This window comes from Corticium candelabrum, chromosome 15, assembly GCF_963422355.1.
Source record: "Corticium candelabrum chromosome 15, ooCorCand1.1, whole genome shotgun sequence".
NCBI lineage: Eukaryota > Metazoa > Porifera > Homoscleromorpha > Homosclerophorida > Plakinidae > Corticium > Corticium candelabrum.
In genome coordinates this window covers 6,439,954-6,462,364 of record NC_085099.1, presented here as the reverse complement: position 1 = coordinate 6,462,364, position 22,411 = coordinate 6,439,954, and the positions used below count along the sequence as shown (strand labels likewise).

The 22,411-nt window shown below is 42.2% G+C and overlaps 1 protein-coding gene across 2 annotated transcripts; it reads right to left on the bottom strand.

Moving 5' to 3' along the window:
- Window positions 1–3,723: 3,723 nt before the first annotated feature.
- LOC134191096 (histone-lysine N-methyltransferase EHMT2-like) lies at window positions 3,724–21,556 on the bottom strand. 2 transcript variants are annotated; one of them, XM_062659662.1, is made up of 26 exons: window positions 21,365–21,556; window positions 21,257–21,306; window positions 21,125–21,201; window positions 20,410–21,066; window positions 20,105–20,351; window positions 19,953–20,040; window positions 19,804–19,889; window positions 19,643–19,749; window positions 19,527–19,574; window positions 19,392–19,466; window positions 9,541–9,642; window positions 9,380–9,484; window positions 9,184–9,299; window positions 9,077–9,115; window positions 8,959–9,022; window positions 8,782–8,885; window positions 8,674–8,722; window positions 8,526–8,618; window positions 8,372–8,458; window positions 8,198–8,313; window positions 8,109–8,143; window positions 8,001–8,052; window positions 7,857–7,935; window positions 7,679–7,795; window positions 4,104–4,168; window positions 3,724–4,044 (listed from the first exon to the last, which is right to left on the bottom strand). In XM_062659662.1, the coding sequence occupies exons 3-26, from the start codon at window positions 21,191–21,193 to the stop codon at window positions 3,945–3,947; spliced, it is 2,700 nt and encodes an 899-aa protein (XP_062515646.1). In that variant the 5' UTR covers window positions 21,194–21,201; window positions 21,257–21,306; window positions 21,365–21,556; the 3' UTR covers window positions 3,724–3,944. The 2 variants fall into 2 exon arrangements, with proteins under 2 accessions (XP_062515646.1, XP_062515647.1); XM_062659663.1 differs by having other exon boundaries at window positions 21,261–21,306.
- Window positions 21,557–22,411: the final 855 nt, after the last annotated feature.

Sequence of the window (22,411 nt, the reverse complement as noted above, 5' to 3'; positions counted from 1 at the left end):
GGTCAACCATTCCTTGAATTTTGTTGACCCCGAGACAGGTTCTCATACAGACACTATTGAGAACACTTGGATGCAAGTTTGTATGATTCTCTTTACTAAATTTCCCCTAGTGTAAGATTAGTTTCTAGGTGAAGCAATCTCTAGCTGCATCGTAACAAACTCTACACTACCAATTCATCATTACTGAAAACAGCAATAAGCCTGTACAGCTGTGTGCATATGTGTTTATTTGTGTAGGTTTGTTAAGTAATTTATTATTAATCAATTAATTAATTAATTATATAAACATACCAAAACGCTTTCAACGCACGAGCTATCATCACATCGTAAGAGTATGGCCTCAGAAACCTATTACTCGTATCGTACCGTTTGCACGACTTGTAGTAGAACGATTCTAAATTGGGGACTCCTTTGAAACAAGCGTTACAGTTACTGATGGAAGAGCGCACGCACGTTCCACACTTCCTTTATTTAGAATACAACAAGAATATATGGCTGTAACGCGTCTATCGAATTTAATATGAAATAGGACAAGCGCACGTTATGATGTGTACATTGTTGATAACAATCTACAAATGAGCTATAGTGATATTAAACAATACAATTTTTTTAAAACCGCGTTATAAATTTAGTAGCGCGCGTTGCATTTGGATTGTTTATATGCGCGTTGATATAAACGCACACCTATGGTCACTTGCAGTTACTTACTCACCCGTATAGTCGGTTCCTCGTATATGTACTAAGTCGCTCGTTCGGAGCCATTTCGACAGTTCCGTTGGATGTCGTCGCTTCAAAGACGTTCAGAGACATCCGGGCAGCAGAAACCAGAAGTCACGTGAAGTAATTTACAGTCAACAGCAAAAGTCCGGCCCCTGGACAGCTAGATTGACCAGCCCCTATAGAGAGTATATGTGCTGTAGGTTCAATGGCAGACTTTGGCCCGCTTCTTTTACAGCATATATAGTGTTACCTTTTGTAATTTTGTCGATCGTGGCTTCTCGCCCCTCTTTCTCGTAAAGTTCGATAGTTCGCTTACTTACGATACACAATATACACTAGAGTAGCAACCCCGGATTACCTTACGTTTCGATGGATGGCGGTAGTTTAACAAGAACGTTGTGAGCGTGCATTAAATCTGGTGTGACTATGATGACATCATCAAGAAATCTTGTGCGATGGTCGACATCTCAAAGGGACCCCGCAACGCCAGGTACTATCCTATGTTGTCTTCCGTGCTCTACAGCGATATTTTCAGGCCAGTTTATCCATTTTTCTGGCAGCAGTGGCCAAGCATTGCCCGGGCAACGTAGATACAACAATGCTCGCTGATACTATGGCCGTCTGCCGTACGTTTCAGCGTACGCGGCCTCGCCATACGCCTGCCGGCTACCACCGTACTTAATTAAACAAACATAGCTGTAACGACTTTCGTGCAGCCGTCAAATTCGGCAAAAGGCATGCAGGCGTTCTAGCGTTGGTTTAATCGGAGCAAAACATTCGATTTTTTTAAAAGTATTGGAGGGACGGTTTGAATTGTTAGGGGAATGCTGTCGGGGTTCGCGAGCCATATCTGAAACGACTCTGGTCGCATCATTAATTAAGAAATTTGCGCGACGGTCGACCCGGCGAACGCCACCCAACCCATCCATGTTGTTCTTCGGCCTCGTGTACGCGTACAGCGATATGTTTCAGGTCGGTCCGTCCATCCGCGTTCCTCCAACTACCTCAGATAGACAGATAAGCAGACCGCTCCTTCTCTGGAAGATATACCCACACCTGCCTTTCAGTGAGTCTTCATCGCAGCAAAGTTCTCTATCGGTAGTCGAGATCGATCTTCCAAGTGTGGCTGGCGTCTTATAGATGAACAAATAGTTGCAGGTTCTTTCAGCGCATTCGTCTAGCTTTCATTGTCTCTCTAGCTTTGATATACGATAAAATATTATGCCCAAGCTCATCCTCAATCTCTGCTTTAGAATTAGGTTCTCGAGTGAATGATTCAGAGAGATTGGGAGAGACCTCCGACGTATACGAATGCATGGAAATGGCCATTTAGCTACTATGTAGGCCTCGCATGTCTAACATCCTCTACAGGATGTTGAAATAGTAAATACTCCATCAAAGAGCATGTCACGCAGCATCAAAAACTCCAGAACTAACCCGGTTCTCCTGGTTGAAGTACCATGCTTACTGATATATTTGATCTACCAGATATCCACTATATTATATTATAACTAGCTCACGGGCCCGTTCTCCACACGGGCAGGTTAGATTATTCCCGTTCAGAAATATGGATATGGACAGAAACTTGAAAGTCACGCGCAGTTTCTTGAAGGCTCACACTTAGGATACGGTATAGCTTATCTAATTGCCACGCAGGCATGATTTATCACACTGTTCGCGCTCCATTTTGACGTTTCAGTGTAGTGCTCGGTGCAGGTACGGTGTAGGTTGGATTCGGTGCAAGCGCAGTGACACGTCTCTTCAGTGATCCGGTATAGTCGGCTATCAAACCTAGACCTTACAGTATATACAAACACCGTCAATTTAGTACTGTAGTATAGATAAGTAAAATCATCTACAGCTAACCTTGTCTGATGGAACTTGTAGATAGCATTGTGACGTAACAATGGCATGTGAATAAACAATGAATATATTGAAATTTTAAAGTGAGCATTGCACACCTAGTTATGAGAAAACAAAATTACCCTAGGAGATTGAGCTCACGTAACGGAACTTCCTTCAAATTGAGTCTATCAGGGGCATTCAGTCTCCTTTCTGAACGACGAACAGCACTATGTCGTTCTACGTTGCACCCCCAAAAGGGGACCCGACTAAAATAGCTGGAAGACGACGCCACCCTGCCTATGTTCTTACCCATGTCGAGTTACGCTTGTACCCCAAAGTTTAGCCTTGTGGGCGATCCGGTCTAGCCGGCTATCAAACTTATACATACACACACATACATACATACATACATACATACACACACACACACACACACACACACACACACACACACACACACACACACACACACACACACACACACACACACACACACACACACACACACACACCGCCAATTTTAGTAGTATAGATACAAAAGTTTTCCACATTATTCTAGGAAACTGTAAGACCCCGAACCACCGAGCCATCGCAACGCTGGACCACTGTTACACCAGAACTTTAGTCCAGATGGTCCAGAATACCCACTGTGTATGCTATAGCTAAGAAGCTACATCTTGAGCGCTATTCACAGTCACTTACGGTTGTGGTTTAGGAGCTACAAACGAGCAATTAACGATCAAGGAGTGCGCAAACACGTTGAGTAACCCACTTCTCTGAGAAGTACAGCGTCTCCTTCCACAGCTTATGTCGTACTTCACACGCTCATGCATGTAGCTACTTCGGCGTCTCTTCATAACTAGGCCTGTCAAGCCTGTCAGTCACAAGAAAACCGGAATCTGGGCTACACAAAACAATCGCAACAGAAAACAGCAACGTTGTTCGAAGGACATCTCACATACCAAGTTAGACTTACTGTGAGAGTGTTCGCCAAAACCAGGAATTTGTAAGAAATTATAACAACCACATTTTAGGAGCGGTATGCGCTAAAATAAACACGCAAACTGAGCTTCTTTAGGTATGAGCAAATTCCAAACATTCCTTGCGCCAAACCCATGCCTCGACTGCACCGCAACAACACGCAGATACACAAACGAGTTAGAATGAATCACATCAAAACCACTAGAGATGGTCAATCTCAGTGTAGTGCATGTGCAATAAGCCAAGCATTTATTACGAATAAATATGATTGGCACACTTAAAAATGGCGTTGCAATTACGCTGTTTGTCTACGTAGAACAACGCTGATTACTTCTGTACACGGCAGGTCTAACCAACGGTGAGCGATCACTCCGACTGCTCCGTGACGTCGTGCACTACTAGACAAGTTGCTTTCTCTTGAAACGACAACTCGCAGCTTCGCACAAACACGGGAATTCTTTAGTCTTTATTTTCCAGAAACGGGGACCGTAGTCAAAACTGCAGAGATTACAGAGATACAAAATACTGGAAACAAAGTGAAAAAACTGACCAATTACCATATCTCCTGACCAGGTTTTATCTCACACAGACTGAAAAATGCCATACGAGGAAACCGACGATCCTGACAAGAAATAATAACAGGTCAACATAAAACTGATTAGGAACATGTCATTACTTTGTAAGTATTCTGTACACGTGATAGAGGCAAGCACTGTGTGCAGAGTACAAAGTGGAAAATTGGTAATAAGCCCTCTGAACGTCTGTTGTAAGGAAGTAACCTAGCTAGAGTCCACTGAAAACTTGCTCTTTAAAAGCTACTATACAATCCAGTGTTTCCGTTGCTCCCTGTCGTTTCTGCACGGAAGTTGGACTTGACTGCGACTGATTATGCTTATTTTGGGCAAATTTGGCTAACTACCACGAAGACATGAGAAACATACCGCACGTCACTGCATCGGTCACGCACTGTCAACGGTTGAGCTACATTTTGTCGCCGCATGTACTCCGAATCAAGACTAAACCGTTGGGTACAAAGTATGAACCTTCTCTGACAAATTAACATTTAGGCAAAGTTTGGTCTTGGCCACCGTGCCATTAGAAAATAATAATAATTTTTCGTGGCAAACTGTATAAACAGAATGCACATGCAGAAATAACGGGCTCCGTCAATTGTTCAAAAACATGACAAGTACAATCATGTACCAATATATAAAATGTACTTGGGTGTTCATACAGTGACCATATCTAGTAGCGTATTTGCGAAAGATGATCAAGAAAGAATATAATACTTGCAAGGAGAGACCAAACTAAGTGTTAAAAGGACTCTTTAACACCGACTGAATTCTTAATAGCATGTGCTAATTAAAGTATCCGTATTAAATTCAGTCCGCTGTTGGAAAGACTCTGCTAGAGGAACACTCCGGAAAACTGCGCAGCGTAGTGCGCAGCCGAAATAGCGAAGTCCGGTGATCGAGGGAGTTCGCAAAAAGTGTTCCTGCGTAGAGATGAGTGCCTCGTAAACTGCTAGAACACGATCGGCGACAGTGTCCATTGCCTTCAACGCCAAAGAATCTCACAAAACGCCAAATGTTGCCGGATGGAAATAAATCGCACGAAAAAGGTCAGTCTGAAAGTAGCACGACGGTCTCCACAGTTCTTGGAACGACGGAAACAACAGAGAGACCATTTCCGGGAGCATGACTGCGTCAGTAAGGCTCACAAGATCTGATGGCGCGCAAAAAAACGCTTCACTTGGCAGACGAAATTCTTGAAACGGCCCCATCAGTTAAGTTAGGAAAAGTTCTTAACGTACATCTGTCGGGTTTGCGCTGAGATAGCGCCCAGATACCCAACTTGGTTAGTATGGATTTCCCATTAACAGAACCATATCGCATATCTCCCGGAATGCTCCTTTAAATTCAGTCTGGTGTTAAAAGAACAATGCACAATAATTTTCTCGATCATTTGATTAGGTGTAAACTTTTATAACACGCGTACCATACGTTCAGACTGCTTTTTTCAATGTACACTGTAAATTCGGTCAAATAGCGCGCGTTAGACGTTAGCCAAAATGGCTGCATCTTCAAACGCTGTACACATTCAGGGGTGTCTAAGTTGTCGCTATGTCGCCAAAATTGGCGATAGAATTTTCATTTTGGCGTGAATTTTAGGCGACAGACATGTATAACTCTGAAGTGACTCAGACCTTCGGGCGCCAGTAGACTCTTGACTCCAGTACTAGACCTGCCGACAACGGTCTGGCCACATCAGCCAAAACAATCCAGTAGAGTAGTACCTATTTGGCGCAATGGACTTTCACAAGAGGTATACCAATTAATTGACGGACATTTTGCGTGCGCTAGAAGGTGATTCAGTGATGCGAAAGCACATTTTACTTTGCCTAGGCAAATATCAAAGTCTACATGAAGCGGTAAAACGAAGCCTACACTTATTGCAAAACCGCCTCGTACGGTTTTGTTTAGCATAATGGTCCGCTATCAAGTTTGCTCTGAGATAGCGCCAAACTTCCCAACTTGATGTGTGACCAGAAACGTTTAGCGTTGAGGGCGGAGTCAGAGATGCGCGGACTGGTACTTTGTTAAAAAGACTCTTTTAACGCGTAAAACGAGTCTTTAAAGTCTTTTTAACTCCGACTGAACTCCTCATAACACAGGCGCATGCCTATGGGGTTTGGAGATGCGAAATGACCAACTCACTGGAGTCCGACTTCCGCTTTGTGACCTCTAAGGTTACCTCCATTAGTTTGTAACATGTCAAAGGTTATCTACAATTCTAGATAGCAAAAACATATTCGCTATACATATTTATAAATTCCTGGCTACATTCCAGCAAGTGGTAGTACATTTGTATCTACATGAAAACATTTTGGCCTGTGGTGTCCAGCACCGCACCGCTCAAATGTAGACGTTGGTGCATGACAAACGACACGGCAGAAATGTTAGAGCAGTAGATTTAAAATCAAGAAAAAAATGCAGTGCTCGAACTCCACACGGTGACGGCTCAATGCTGGGACCAGGGTAATGTTTGTTCTGAGAGTGAGACTGATGAAACGACTGGAGCAAAGAGCACACATAAGCAACGGGCTGAGTGACTATACACATTTATTCTTACGCGGTTACGCAATGCTCAGCCTCTTAACACTAACCAGTAAAGCTCACAGCTATAGTTGGATAACGTGTGAGCAACGCACGTGTGAATCTAGCGTGGTTTCAAATGCTATATAGAGGCCCTGAGCCACAGACAGGCAGGTCACACGTCAAATTGTTCTTCGTCATACCAAATCTTCTCATATCCCTAGATGCCAGTAGTGGCAACGACCTCTTTTTCTTGCCAAAGTCTGCTGCCGAGAACAGCCCATTTGACCAGCAGGATGGCTCACTCAGCTGCAAAGGCTCCTTTCTGTTATATTTCAATCCCCTAATTTTGTACATATAAGCTGCACACATTTTGTACGAGAAAGAGGCAAGCTGCATACGTTTTACAATAACGAATGTTTTAAAGATCTCCCATAATATTCTTTATTCAATTATAATGCCTCTAGTTAATCGGTCATGCTGTGTAAAAAAGATTTGCTAAGGTGCCGAACGTGAACCATGAACACTTTAATTAATACGAGAAATTGTTCGGTCTCATTAGCACTTCTGCTAAGGAACGATGAACGCGACTGTCCACTTCGCTATACGGACGCTACGCGTAGGCCGTTTCACTACTAATAAAGACACCAGACTCCTACCTAATTCATTAGCATGCCACGAATCGACGGAGCATCTGCCGTTCTGAGTAATAAAATAATAAAGGTGACCGTAAAGCACTGCCATTGCCGTCTTATCAATTATTAGCATGCTGCACCTAACCTAGACCCTAGCATATAATCGCATATAATAAGGAAAGCAAGCTCTTTCAATGCCTTCGCACAAAAGGCAAACAAACTAAAACACACATACGGAAATACAAAGACCATTGCTTAATTTCGGCTGTAAACGTGACGACAATTGCTCTTATGGGACAGCAATCTCATCACCCGTGCAGAAACGAGTATAGATGACACAAACCAGTCTATTGCCTGACACAGACACAACAGAAGAAAACAGAGCACAACCAAATTTCGCACCTGATGACTTGTGTAAACGCGAAGGGGAAAGATGTTTGGTTCGCAACTGTGATTGATAAAGCGGCTGACGTTACCGTAATCACGAGCATCTATGCACATGCAACCGACCACGTTTTCCTGCAACAGACAACAACAATAAACCAAACCACAGCTCCAAACCCAACACCCTCAGATATACTTCAACATCCAAGTCAAAGAGATACGTATCGTCGTGTATGCTATCGGCTTCCCTGTCCGTCAACAGCAGACCCGTATATCTATTAAAATTATAGATAGTAAAAGTCCACCCTCGAGCAATACTTTTAACAACGCTTTAACTCACTCGCACACAAACGCTCCTTTGGGAATCAGTGCTAAACTCTTGACACCCCATCCTTTCAACATCCAACTCGTCACTGCAACCAAAGCATAACATCATTGTATGACTAACCTTTTCTCTTTGTTCTATATACTTCCAAGGGATACCTATATAACACAATTCGTTCAGGCAATGATTGTCGTTCACGCTCGTTTTCTCACTTCATTCCACGTTGCACAACGCGATTGCGACATTTGGCGTTGCAACTACACGCTACGTTGCACTCGAAGATCAACGGCTTGAACAGCTTCTCTATTTCTGACGACATCAAACCCTCCTAGACCACAAGCAACAGTAAACGGTCTTCGGCGGTAGCGCGTGCCACTTGAATTTACCTCGTCATACCAAATCCGTTTTCTTTCATTCAGTCTAGCACAATCGCAATTGCGGTTGTTCGCACACGAGCCTTCACAAGAGCAGCCCTATGTCAATAGCAAAGTTCGATTACTGCAATAATTACATCAAGCCTCCAGAACTCCCGTATGGAACCTGCAGGTTTCGAAGTCGCCGTTCTACACGCACCAGAGGGCCTTCTTGTGGTTCAGTGACGTACACAAACTGAGGAGCAGGTTCGTCATCCACCTCAAAATCAAGAAAGATTAAACTACAGGGACAAACTAAAGTAACACCGCCTCACATCGTTAAAGCAAGAAATATACACAGATTCACGACCTTTAGAGAGATCGCTACAATTAAAACCAAAGCAAAGTGAAAGAAACCGATCATTACAATAAACGTTGCGAACCTTGACAATAGACGGGGGGTAGCCGCCTTCCGCGACGACTTCAATTTGCGTAGATCGTAAAAAGTTTTCAGTAGCTTACTTAGAGTTGTTCGACTCTCTGCCAGCTATACAGAGACGCAAAAACGACAGCATGTCACACAGTTGGCTCCACAATCGTTGAGATCAAACGTAACGTACATCCATAGGACTGTACCCGTCATTATTCCTTAACGAAAGATCAGAACCCTTCACAAGCAGATTCCTGTGAAAATATCACGTAACTACGATTCTACAAAAACCCAAAATTGCCATTTACCTAGCGCACTCCAAATATCCACGACGAACGGAAACGTGCCTACATAACATTACACAACAGCTAAGACAGCAGACAGACACCACAGCGAGTAGAAAACGACCCCATACAATGGTGTGTCTCCGTGATTATTCAGTGCATTGACAAAAGAGGATTTTTGTAAAATCAATTCCAATACTTCGATACAACCAGAGTAAGCCGCCCAGTGCAGACAAACGTTTCCTTCCTGTTACAGACAATCAACGACACGCACACGGTTATAGCCCCGCCAACTCTCGCTTCACTTCAGCAATCAATTTCAAGCACCTCGTCTTGAATGTGAAGGTCGGCTCCGTGCTGCAAGAGACACGTAAAAGGTCGAAGACTTTTCAAATCGGCAGCCCATACAATAGCCGTCCAGCCACCCTCGTCCTGTGTGTAAACAGACTGCATTCGACAAAATTATAGCCACAGTAAATAAAACTTACTTGTGCGTCTATATCCACTTGTCCCGTCTGTAGTAAACGAGCCACAATATCGGCGTAGCCTCTTTTAACAGCCGTGTGCAATGGAGTCATGCCAGTCTCTTCCTACAATATATTTATAATACCCGTGTATTAGAGACACAAAATTAGCAACAAACTATACCATGTAGTCGCATCAGGACAAGACCTACTATAATACTACTGACTAAATGACTAAAATGATGGAAGTCTTCGAACCCGGACTCCAAAGCTTGAAGACATGCACATGCTCGTCCAACTAGTGAAGCTGGCTGTAGAGTAACAGGTCGAAACCCAAGAATTTCCGAAAGAGGGGGTTAAACTTATTGCAGTACGAAATGTTAACTAATATATTCTCTCTTCTAATAACTCTTTCTTGCTAAACTCAAAACGCTGCCAATCTCTTCGAAGGCGTGGGGATGAATCCCACTGTCACCATTGTAATTACCTAATAAAACCGTTCACTAGTAAAGGAACACAAAGACAGCAGCTCTTTTTGTACAACTCTGTCTATTGCATACTCTGTGCATTTGCAACACAACTCATGACCTCTGCTAGACTCACTACAATTACGTGAAATAATGCAATCACCTGTAGAATTGAAATAAACAAATCAACAGCATTGATAAGGATTTGTAAGACCTTGTCTTGAAACTTTCTAGTCAGTCACTCACTGATTTGGCAGGCATAGAAAGTGCATGTATGATTTTGGTTGGGATAGTTTTACAGTACTGGTGTACTTTTCAGCAACGAGAAGGTGCTTAAAAGCGATTTCTCTTCTCCCCACCCTCCAGTGTGGCAACAAAATTACCTCCGTTTACGTTACCACGGAACGAAATCTATCTTCATCACGGGTGCCTGTTAAAGCCAATCCTGTTTAGCCAGAAACCCTACAGCTCCTTAGGCTTGAGTGTCCAGCCGGTTGTCTCCCCCGCGAAGGAAAAAGACCGGCTGGAGACTATCCTCCAATCAGGATTTTACACGTTTGGTTAGTGTTTGAGCACACACGCGTGCATTCACGATAATTGCTAATAGCAATGCCCGTCGCTATTGGCTCTCTGAGTAGTCCATTGCTTTTCCGTCTGATATCACATTTCGTTAACGTGTGAGCTACCTGCATATCGTCTTCTCCTTTGTCCTCCTTTTCTTACTTCGAGGAATAGACAGTGCATGCATTAAACGAGTAGACAATCTACAAAGCGTGGTATTTGCACTCAACGCAGGACGACGCGCAGAGCTATGATGTTCCTACGTTGCGGTCGATCTTTGGTTGGCCTCTGTGGTAAGCTTTGAGTCCAGCGCTCTTAGAACGAGAGCGACAGAGACAAAGAGAAAAGCTGGAAAGAGCCGACCTGTTGTTTGTGGACTTGGATGGCACGTGTCGAGACTGCAGACACTTGCGTCAGAGCGAAATTACATTAGCAAAGAGCCAATAGAGACGTGCATTGAACGGCACTCTGACTGGAGGATAGAGAGCCTAAATGCTACTACGACCTGACGTAAAATAACTTTGCTTTGTTTGTTGTTGAACTCGACGTTTCTCAGCTGGCTATCTCCTCCTGCATGCACCATGATTATGTAAGTTAGGTATGAAGAGATCACCTTGGTCTCAATAACGATGCATTGCAGTACATTCGTCGTACACTACTGTCTGTTCCCCATAAGCGTGAACTCGGAAGTGAGTAATAAAGTAGAGGTCACACCAGGTGTGCTCATGAGAGCACTAAGAGCTGCTCCAGTTGGACCATGTTATACCAATTATCTTAAGTGGTTCCAGTTGCTGATCCGTTGGTCTTACAAGATAATTGGATAATAACCATTGCTCCACCCGTTGTGTTTGATATGCACAACTATTATCCTTCCGTTTCGTTTGCAGGAAAGGCTTAGATAATTTGATAAACAGAAATGCCAGACCTAGCGGTTTCTAACGATACCGAGATCATCGCGAAAGTCCACTAAACAGCAGAGATATTGATGATTTTCAAAGTTCACGCTTATGGGGAACAGACAGTAGAACGTCATCGTGACCAAGGGTTTTGCTGTACAGTTCTTGTAAGTTGATAACGTCGAGACCCAAGTCTTTCTCACATAATGCCGTCTCTTTCTGGCTGTTCACAAAAGAAACTGCAATTGCGACAGATTCTCCTCCAAGCAACTGACCATTTGAAAACCAAGGAAAGTTTCGTAACCACCTGCACTGGATAAATACTCTCCAAGTATCTATCTTTCCTTCTTGGTTACAATGAGGAAAGTAGAAAGCGGCAGAAGAAAGTTTGCGGTGTAGTGCACCGTATTGTTATCTCTGGAAATCCGGGATTTCTTTGTCAATTGCTTCGAACAAAGGAGCCGTGCGCAGCTTGTAGTCTAGGTCAACTAACTGATGTCTGCTAGCGAAAGTACAACCACCCGTCCACGCTGACGACACCAAGAAAGTCCGCTATGTTCACTTTGCGCATGCATAGTCCAACATCAGACAAAGTCGTTTGCGCACAATCCGACATCACACAAACCCGTTTGTTGACAGCATCATACAGGAGATCGCGTCACTTCTGTGGCGGCTGATGATCCATCCTTCGTGGTGACCAGAGGTATCTTCTTGGAAGAGAGTTCAGGTTTCAAATCTACAGCTCTGCATGAAAACATACGGAATCGGTGCGGAAGGGCACGCAACTAGTTGACAGAATACGTTGAATAGCACCTTGTCAACAGAAAGGGATCACGTTTGTTGTATTCACACCCGGAAGAACGACGACAGCAAGAATAATCTTGATTGTGATCGAGACTTAAAACCAGATAACGGGCGCTACGAACGTGGTACTTGTGTTATGAGGAATTCAGTGGTGCTAAAAGACTCCTTTTAATGCGTTAAAAAATCTGTTTAACAAAGTAGCTGTTAGAAAGATTCTTTAACACCGACTGAATTCTTCATAGCATCTTTTTAACAGGTATTTTGTTAGAAACACTCTTTTTAACGAGTTAAAGAGTCTTTCTAACAGCTACTTTGTTTAAAGAACACTCTTTTTAACGTGTTAAAGAGTCTTTTTAACAAGCTACGTGTCAAAAAGACACTTTAACACCGACTGAATTCTTCATAGCATCTTTTTAACAGGTATTTTGTTAGAAACACTCTTTTTAACGAGTTAAAGAGTCTTTCTAACAGCTACTTTGTTTAAAGAACACTCTTTTTAACGTGTTAAAGAGTCTTTTTAACAAGCTACGTGTCAAAAAGACACTTTAACACCGACTGAATTCTTCATAGCTTGTGTTAATTAATTTAATTAATTAAAATAAACTAACGAACTCAAAACATAGCCATACCATTCAGCAACAACACCCCAAAAGGAGTCCTTCTAATTCGAACGACGCGAAGAGCTTCGAAGAAGACTCGTCTGGACAGACGGTGTGGAAATCGGTCACCAAAAAATGTCTTCAAATACAATCTTCTACCATTCTGCCGAGTTACAACCGGTTTGAGCAAAGTTCGTGATCGACCTTGGTCCTGCAATAGAACAACGGCTACCTCGAAAGCCTAGAAACGCGTAGTTTGGCAAGAAAACGAACCAACGAGTAGAAATGGGATATATAGACATGTTCACAGCCGGGGTTTAAGCTCGAAAAGAGTGCACAATTAAAAATACATATTGCCGTAATGTGAGGTGTGGCATGCGTGAGTGCGCCAGTACAGCACCTTTATTAAATAAAGTATCCTGTTAAATTCAGTCTGGTGTTGAAAAGACTCTGTTAAATTCAGTCTGCTGTTAAAAGAACAATGCAGAATAATTTCCTCGATCACTTGATTACGTGTACACTATTCTTAGCACGCGTGCCATACGCTCAGACTGTTTTCTTCAATGTACACTGTTAAACTCGGTCAAATAGCGCGCTTTAGACGTTAGACAAATTGGCAGCTTCTTCGAACGTTGTACGTTACGTCCAGTAATTGAACTAACCTTAGTCGGTGATAAATAGGTTATGATAAAAATAATTTAGTCCGTGCTAGAAACGCTATACTTTACATCTCTACCGCATTCGTTGCAGAGTTCGAATTCGTCAGGTATTGCAAGTTCGGTTGACACGCGCACATCTACACAAGCAATCTGCAATATCGTCTGGAGCTTCCCTGATCTTGTCGCAGTAACTAACACAAAGCAGGAGCGTACTACGCTAGTGTAGCTAGCTAGTGGAAGCTAGTTGACTAGATCAGCTAGGTATAGGTGGTTCACGAATAGAACTCGTTAAGCTAAAACAGGTCATCTTACCCTACGAAGCAATGAGAGCGGATGTCTGTAACGAAGAAGCGGCCATTGTGCCTAACATCTAACGCCCGCTATCTGAAAGAAATTTAACGGTGTACATTGTTAAAAACAGTCGGGGCGAATGATACGCGTGTTAAAAAAGTCTAGACATAACCAAGTGATTGAGGACACTATTATACATTGTTCTTTCAACGTCAGACTGAATTTAACACGGATACTTTATTTAACACCGACTGAATTTAACACAACACTTGCGCACTCCAACCTCGAACTGTCATACCAATTTCCTCATCAATGTCCTTTGCTTTCGTCAGGGTGAACCACGCCTGTTAGATAATACGAGTTTAAGTTAATTAATTAATTAATTAATTAACACTTTCATAACCACCTGGATCCGGATCTGTAGGAACATGGTTACATCAGAGACGTAAACAGCGTTAGAGTGGGTCGCGTTTACCCTGCTAAAGACTTTAAAAAGTTAAGGGTATCTCGTGTACATCCTGGTATAATCCTTGATGTCCGGATACTTCAGTATTCCCGCTCTTAGCACTGCAGCATTGTCCGATTAGGTGACTGGTGTCACTATTCCGAGAAAGACAGGAGTATTATTGTCTCTGTCTCTGTCCTCTAACACTCTCCAGACTGGAGTGCCGATGAAATGACAGCTCTGGTCAACTATTGGGCCAAAACAAAACACAATAACGGTTTCTTGAAATGAAACAAACCCATACCATACGGTATGGGATGAAATTGCGAGGCAGCTGTCTGCATTGGAATAACCAAAATCTGGCAGCTAATGTAGTGACGATCTAAAGACGGCCAACAACAAAAAAAAAAGAAAAAAAAACGCCACAAACAAAGCAGGGAGTGAATGGTACCGCCTTTCCCAATTGTGAAACCATTGTCAGAGTCGTTGCAGACAGACCAACATTTGCTTCTGCAACAAAACTGTCAGCGAAGAAATTACCATGCTATCTACAGGGTCTGACAAGTCTCCAACTGTGCATAGTTCATCAAATGAATTCAAATATCACAAGAACGTCCAGTGACTCCAGTAAGTCAGAGGCAGATGAGATGAGGTGGGTCCTTCTGCAAAAGCTGCTACTGAAAAGCAATTGACTTGAAATGAAAGAAGTCAAAACTATCTGACATGGATGCTTTGCACAGAGAATTTCTTGAAGAAATGAACAAATGAAATGTAGATTCGTAGAAATGGAAGAAAGCGAATGATGAAAAGCGCGGCTAAATGAGCAGAACAGGAAGCAAGAGACTTTCTTGCAAAAAAGATGTCCGCAACAATGGCTGCAGCTACTGTAAAGAAGTAGACACAAAAACAAAAATTGTAAAACTACTAAGTTAAAACTGTTGCAGTATTGCTACCTTTACCGCACTGCTATTACTAACCTTGACACTACTACTTATGGCATGTCACCCTTTGCTAAAGCTTCAGTAATAACTTGTTGAAATATTGTTCTGCTGTCTACCATTACAATGTAAAGCTACAACTGGTGTTGTCCTCTGTGCACATCATCTTCATCAATCCAGTCTATAGGTCGTCATCGCTGTGCATGATACAGTAGTTGCGCAGAACAAAGCGAGATCCTATAGTAACGACTGACTCAATTGTTTCTTTCAGTCGTTCAGCAAGACATCTCCACCTTCGTTTTAGCATACCAAAAGCTCTTTCCACCATCATCCTGAAGCTGCTCAATTTAAGATTAAAAAGTTGTGCTGCTGTCTTATACTATTCTCAAAATCCAGTTTCATGAGCCAGAACAGAAACGGATAAGCTGCATCACCAATGACACAACCAGGTACAACAACACCTTGACAATGAATAGTTCTAAGGCTGCGCCATCACAAACCCTACGACATAACTCACTTGTTGCAAAGACTGGTATCATAAATACATTCCCCTGAAGGCCAATATCAATGTCAGAGACGAATACTGTAGTATGATTGAATAAACAGATTTCCCATGATAACAGTCAAGTAGAGTTTTAACTCGAGCTACTATTGCAATATGTGTCCCATGAATGGCACCTCCACATTGTGAAAACCGTCAATGTCCTTACTGTCTCTTCTAAGCACCTATAGCCTGTACGCATTTTTGACATATTTTCAAGTAAGTTGCCTACAATTGCATTGCCGGACGGCCTCGTGATTTGGTACACAGTAGCTTGACCAACATCCAACAAATGAGACATTGTCCTGTAGTTTTAGTTTCAGAAAGACGCCATAAGGGCTATTGCAACTCTCAGTTCTACAGCAATTGACTTTCGGTAATGAGTACCAACTTTTTAAGTGCAGAACGTAAACAATGACGCAAACTATAAATATTTCCTCTATTTCATACGGAAGTTGTCTTTCCACTCCATTTCCGTCCACTGACGTTGTACAATCGTATGCCAGAATACGCCAATTCAAGGCATCCTCCAAACAAAGCGCTCCTTTGCAAGGCATGAGCTATACATGCACGTCAATTTGAGCAGCGTTGTTCTCCTTTCATGGACCCTCACTCCGAGACAATGAAGTCTCAGCGCTCTTCTGTGGTTTATGAAATGTAGACTCATCTTCCTTCGAAACATTAGCAAAACGCTGAGCCACTCCGATCTCATTCGCCAAAAACTAAGTCATACTACACATGCATCGCAGATGTCAAGCTCACGTGCCTCCCTAAGAGTTCTAAAGAACATTCTCAACGTCTTTACGATGTTAGCAGAATTGGCACACTTTTCCACCAAAAATTCGTAGGCGAATGTCACTTACGGAGACACGCCCACATGGTCCTGTTGGAATCACACACACTACTGTTCAGAATTTCCATAGACAAATCAGCCTTTGCAAGCTACATTCTTTATTGTTGTTTAAGAATACTGTACTGTTTATCTAATCTTTATAACACAAACCACTTGCACCATGCCTGCTACAATTTACGCACGTTCTATTGAGCCAATAAATTAAGTAATTTTTTGTTGGCCAAACAATTTCTAGTACAAAAATTTCCCATTTGAAGTTTAATTAAGCTACAAGTCCGAGATTTTTCATTTCTAAGTCGAAGTGGTGGATTTCTCCATTGCTCACGAAGGGAAGCTACTAAAAGTTTTCGCTATTATTTATTATGCAGCATCCGGGTTTAGTTTTAGCCTCGTGAGGTCCGGAAAACAAACGACCACCAAAACGTTGTGAACGGGATACTTGGTCATCACAAAACTATGGTCTCAGAGATTCCGAAACCGTTCTGCAAGAAGTAAACTGGGCACAAGGAAGAAGGCTACACAAAGCTTGGAGACACTATGCTCGTAAGACTATTAGGCACGACTTAGATTAGTCGCGACGATCTATTTTAATTATTCGTAGGCCCTCCTGCATTTTTCGTAGGCGGCTTTTTGCAGCAAAAATTCGTTGACTATACATACATACATACATACATACATACATACATACATACATATATATATATATATATATATATGTATGTATGTATGTATGTATGTATGTAATATGTATGTATGTATACGAATCTATTCGGACATGGCAATCCTGCTTTAGGCTAACGATCGTTAGCAACAGTGTAAACAGAACATTAGAAGGAGAACTAGAGACGCTTAGTGCCGGTGCAAACGCAACTCAGAGAGTACCTGTCTTGACATGAATATGAGTATATACGCTCAATCAGTAATGAAACACTCCATAGAAACGTCCGTTAGCATCAATCTTAAAAGTCACCTCCACTTGATGTCTTAAAGTAACGGAATCAGTTAACAAGACAGACAAACTTATATATATATATATATATATATATATATATATATATATATATATATATATATATATATATATAGTTAAGGCGCGTCTACACTAACGCCAATGATCTGTGAGTGTGCGTGTGTACAGCTATATAGCCTCAAGTTGTTTCAGAGCATAAAAGGTACTGTAGAACGACGTTGTACAGGGCGTCGGCGCGCAAACTACTATGCACAGTAATAATATTCGAAATAAACAAAGTTTAATAACCGTTGCTTTTCATAAAACAGCATACCGCATTGACGCCCTCGGTACCAATGTCTTAGTCAATTTCAACCTACAACACGCACGAGCAATGTCTTGAATCGATGGTATAATAACCACTATACGATTTCACTAAACCTGAATTCCAGAAACATAATTATATAAAGAATTCATCGCAAATTTCCGACCACAAAAAAGTACCATAATAGACTAGACACCCACGCAGTCAACACTGCAGTGGAGTTGTTTATTGGGTCCTGGGTGAGTCATGGCCATCAAAGTAAGTAGGTGTGCATGGATACATAATTGAGACGGACGCATCTTACACCTGCTTAAAATTAACGTCATTTCCGACGGGTCCGTCGAACGTACCATCACGCACATCTCAACACAGTACAGTACACATAGGAAAGGCCTCGCCAAGGCTCGCCCCAACAAGTAGTTTGCAAACTGGTGTCTAAATTCATAATATTTTGCGACAAGTCCATGGTAGCTCTTCAAAGGGGCTCAGCTGTGGAAGGAGAGTGAAAACACAGTTTCAGTTACTAGCAAGACTTAATTAATTAAACCTGATTCACAATGGAACGTTCGTTACGTTCGGTACGTTAGTTACGCTACGTTGGTGCCAGCGTAGATATTGTGAACCGGCCTTTACCGCGACAGGACAGTCACCCACACCTACACACGTACATACGCAAACCGGAAGTGATTTATCGCCCTGTCTGTTTCAAGTACGCAATTCTCTACAAAGTCCCTTTTCTGATGATTCATAGCTGAAATAAGCTTAGTACCGTCCCAGTCGTAGAGGTCAACGACGCCACCAGCGACTTATTACAAAACTCACTTAAGAAGCACCAAAGTGCTAAACCCTCGCGGCTGCTTAGTGCTATTTAGGTAACACGGGACAGATACTTCACATACAAGAAAAACCCACACGCGCGACTAGACGGCTGACTATTGAGTAACACGTGGGATTCGATAGCTATGGAATACAGTACCTCTCGAAAGCATGCCAATACATCATCACATCGAGTGGCAAGCTAATTAACACCAACAATAACAACAAGCGCATGTGCTGCATTCCGATTATCCGGAAGTCCACAGCGGTATCACTGTAAGTAACCATAAATAGCGCAGCGCGCCTCGGGTTAAACACAACTGCATCAAGGGCACGTAGCACACCATTAATGTAAACCTAGGCAACGAAGAAAAAGCTGTCATTCCAAACGTTTTTTTACAAAATGCATTAATTAATTCCTGCAACTTGCGCTAGCATATTAAAGGCTAGATGAGATAAGCCTAGCACTTCCGTCCATTGTCCAAGCAGTTCCGCAGAAAACATTAGACTAGAGTATGGCGCTGAAACGTTAGGAGACAAAACAGCAATTAAAAGAGAAAACATTTTGTACTTTTGGCTCTCCTGAGCAAAAGCAACCATATAAAGTACAATGGCTCCCATTTGTCTTATTAGCATAAACCTTATGAGACTTCAAATATAATTACAGCATTGTGCATGAATAGCCACAACACATTTGAGCGAAGTACATAGAACACTAGAGTCTGACATACCTTGATATCAAGTTCAGCGCCAACATGGATAAGATACTCAACAGCAAGTAAGTGGCCTCGCTCTACGCTCTTGAACTGCAAGAAATCAAAGCAGTGGTTATCCGAACAATGACACAAACTCTTGCCTAATCTCACAACAGGAGACTTCATATTGGCATCTCTTATATTCACCTCTCCTCCCGCCTGAAGTACATGATGACAAATTCACTGTTACACTCGACGCAATCGTTGATTAGCAAATCAAAGATTACTTCTCTAAGAGCCATAAGTGTAGCAACACAACCCTTGTCGGCAGCTGCGTGCATTGGAGTCTGACCATGGGCTTTAGAGTTTCTGGCGTTTGGATCACTTCCTTTAGCTGTAATTACTCAACTAGGTATATGTCAAATGAGCTCGCAAATATAACTCTTACACAACAGCAGAACAACTTTCTCCAAATTGCCATGATATGCTACTTGATACAAACTTCTGGCAGTGATTCGAAGCTTGCTCATTGTCCTGTCAGCAATAGTTGCAACAATTAAACTTATTGAAACTAATAACTTCCAACAAACCACTTACCTGTCACCAGATAGTTTTTTCACAGCCTCCTTGGCTTCCATCAGTTGTCTGGTGGCAGTATCAAGTGAGCCACCAAGAGATATACGTGCTGGATAAACACAACTCCCCACTACTTCCTCGCAGAACAAGACAAACCATTTAGATTGTCTTACCAGCTAAATGACGAGTGTCAGTAGAGCGAGAACATGCCCAAAGACTAGAAGATGCCGTGCTACCCCCACATCCACTGCTGTAGCTTCCACCGATGTCACTGGCACTCGCCACACTCGAAGAATCACTTCCTCTGCTCTGCCAGTTATTATTCAAGTATAACAGTGAAGACAATGATTCATCATGTATTTCAACACTATTCTGTTCTTCACTGGTTTTGTCCATACTAAAGCCATGTACCATTCTCTTCTGTAAATAGATACCAGGTGCTTCAAACTTAATAAATATGTATGTAATTTCTACTCACTGATTCAGACACTGCACCACTCATCTCAGAAAAAGACAGCTGACCTTCACTGAACACGTCCCTAGCATTACCGTGTTCAGCTTGACTGATAGATTTAGAAAAAAAATCATTGTCTGTTCTAGTGCTGGTGGTATGACATGGTAACTCTGAAACAGTATGCAGTAATGACGAGAGTGCAGGACCTTCTACTGGACTCTGATATGTCCAAACGTAACTTCGATCAAACTTCTTTTTTTGTGCTTCAAACATGGTGTCAGAAACAGTAGAACTGCATTCTGTTACGGCAGTACCTTCAGCAAGTGTCTCATCATCATGTTGATCCACTTCTTGCAATATCACTACTTCTTCTTTGATACTAGTGACCCGTCTTTCTTTTTCAAAAGCCTCATTCATTGCAACAGGTGACAGTCCGTCGCTGCCACTACTCGCATCATCCAAGCAAATTGGATTGTCTTTGGTGCCAATAATTTTGCTATTCTTCAACAAAGGTTTTTGGCCTGGAAAATCTAGACTTTGTCGTTTCCTGCTACAAACACCATTCAGCGACCAATTTGAATCGCCAGTAAATGATAATAAAGACATCGGTTGAAAAGGTTGTAGAGGTTGAACCTGTTCATAAAAAACAGTGGAAAATGATGATCCAATGTTTGTCATGATCTACACAAAAGATAAAATAGAGAAAAGAAAAATCAGGTTTAGCAGCTACTTGACTGACTTGACTGTAGCTAGATGACTGAGTTGGTGCAGTTAGACAAGCATGAGAACTGTTAGCCTGGTCTTCCATCTACTTTCCTATTTGTAAGAAACAGAATGGCAATACCAACGTTGTAACAGTAGTCAACCTTACCTACAGTAGTGCAATGTTGCTGTATTTACAAGGTCTACGTCTTAATAGCTCTAGTTGACAAACGTATCATCACTTCGACTTTGACTAAACGTTCAGAACTAACCACACCTTCACTGAGTTCCCGGATGCGACGTTATCTCATCAGCGCGTCCTCAAATAAGGCCCCGACAAATTTCAAAAGTCCCGACTGTTCAACTCTTTTTACCCGTCACCATAACCTGTCTTCGTCAAAATTGAAGCAACGACAAGCAGCTCACCGTCGATGTCCGATCCCGGCGCGAGTTGATCTGTCAATAACGATTATCCGGGACCCTAGGTAGGCAGCCAATCAGGCAACAGACTGTCTACTCAGAATTCCTTTACAGTCCCGTCTTAACCGGAACTGCTAGCAACATCTTTGGAAATACCTTAGCTACAGACGCTAGTAAGGGGGAGTTTAGCAATCGCCTTGATTTTGATTTTCTCTTCTAGATACTGACATTTCTCGGTCCTCTAGATACGCTTCTTCCGGCCATCGAGATTATAATCTTGATAATAGCCTTAGAAATCTTACGAAGTGTCCACTAATTACATCAGCAATTATTATAGAGAAATCTTGGGCGAAAGTTTGCTCTAGGATTCTAGGTAGACTGGGTCTGCAAATCTGTGACTAAACCCAGCTTAGCTAATTAGAGTTCCGATTTTCTATTGGTCAATTTATTTTTATGCATATCAAATAATCTAGCTGTAATTATACCACGTACTGACTAGGACTCCAGCATAGTTTGCCAATTTGGCACAATTAATAGGGTCTCCAGGGGTCACAAAGATCGTGCAGTCACTGTCTATATCGTCGTGATGTCTTATTCTTTAGATCTTGCCTCTTTCTTGATGTAGATCTAGTAAGGCGTCAATTATCTAGACACATTCAAATGAGAAACGGTCTGGATAGAACTCTATGATCACTATTGCATTCAGACGCAGATCCAGAGACCCAAGATGGAGGTGCACAATTAATATCAACAAATAAAAATTTCTATTAACAGAAAGATTTAGCTTAAGTTAAAGAACTTAAGTAGTTAATAAACGGCACTACGCACTAATCTGCCAAATAATCATCTAAGTCTAGAATATGGATTGAATAATTCCATCCTTCAAGGGTGTTTCTAGATGACG

Bases quoted from the DNA above. Each gene is read 5' to 3' on its own strand.
- LOC134191096 (XM_062659662.1), bottom strand. From the start codon at position 21,193: ATGGAAGACCAGGCTAACAGTTCTCATGCTTGTCTAACTGCACCAACT. The intron at 19,750-19,803 runs GTAAGAGTTATA...GAGTAATTACAG, and splicing joins GAAAGTTGTTCTGCTGTTGT to CTAAAGGAAGTGATCCAAAC. The intron at 8,723-8,781 runs GTTCGCAACGTT...TTTTAATTGTAG, and splicing joins ACCCCCCGTCTATTGTCAAG to CGATCTCTCTAAAGGTCGTG.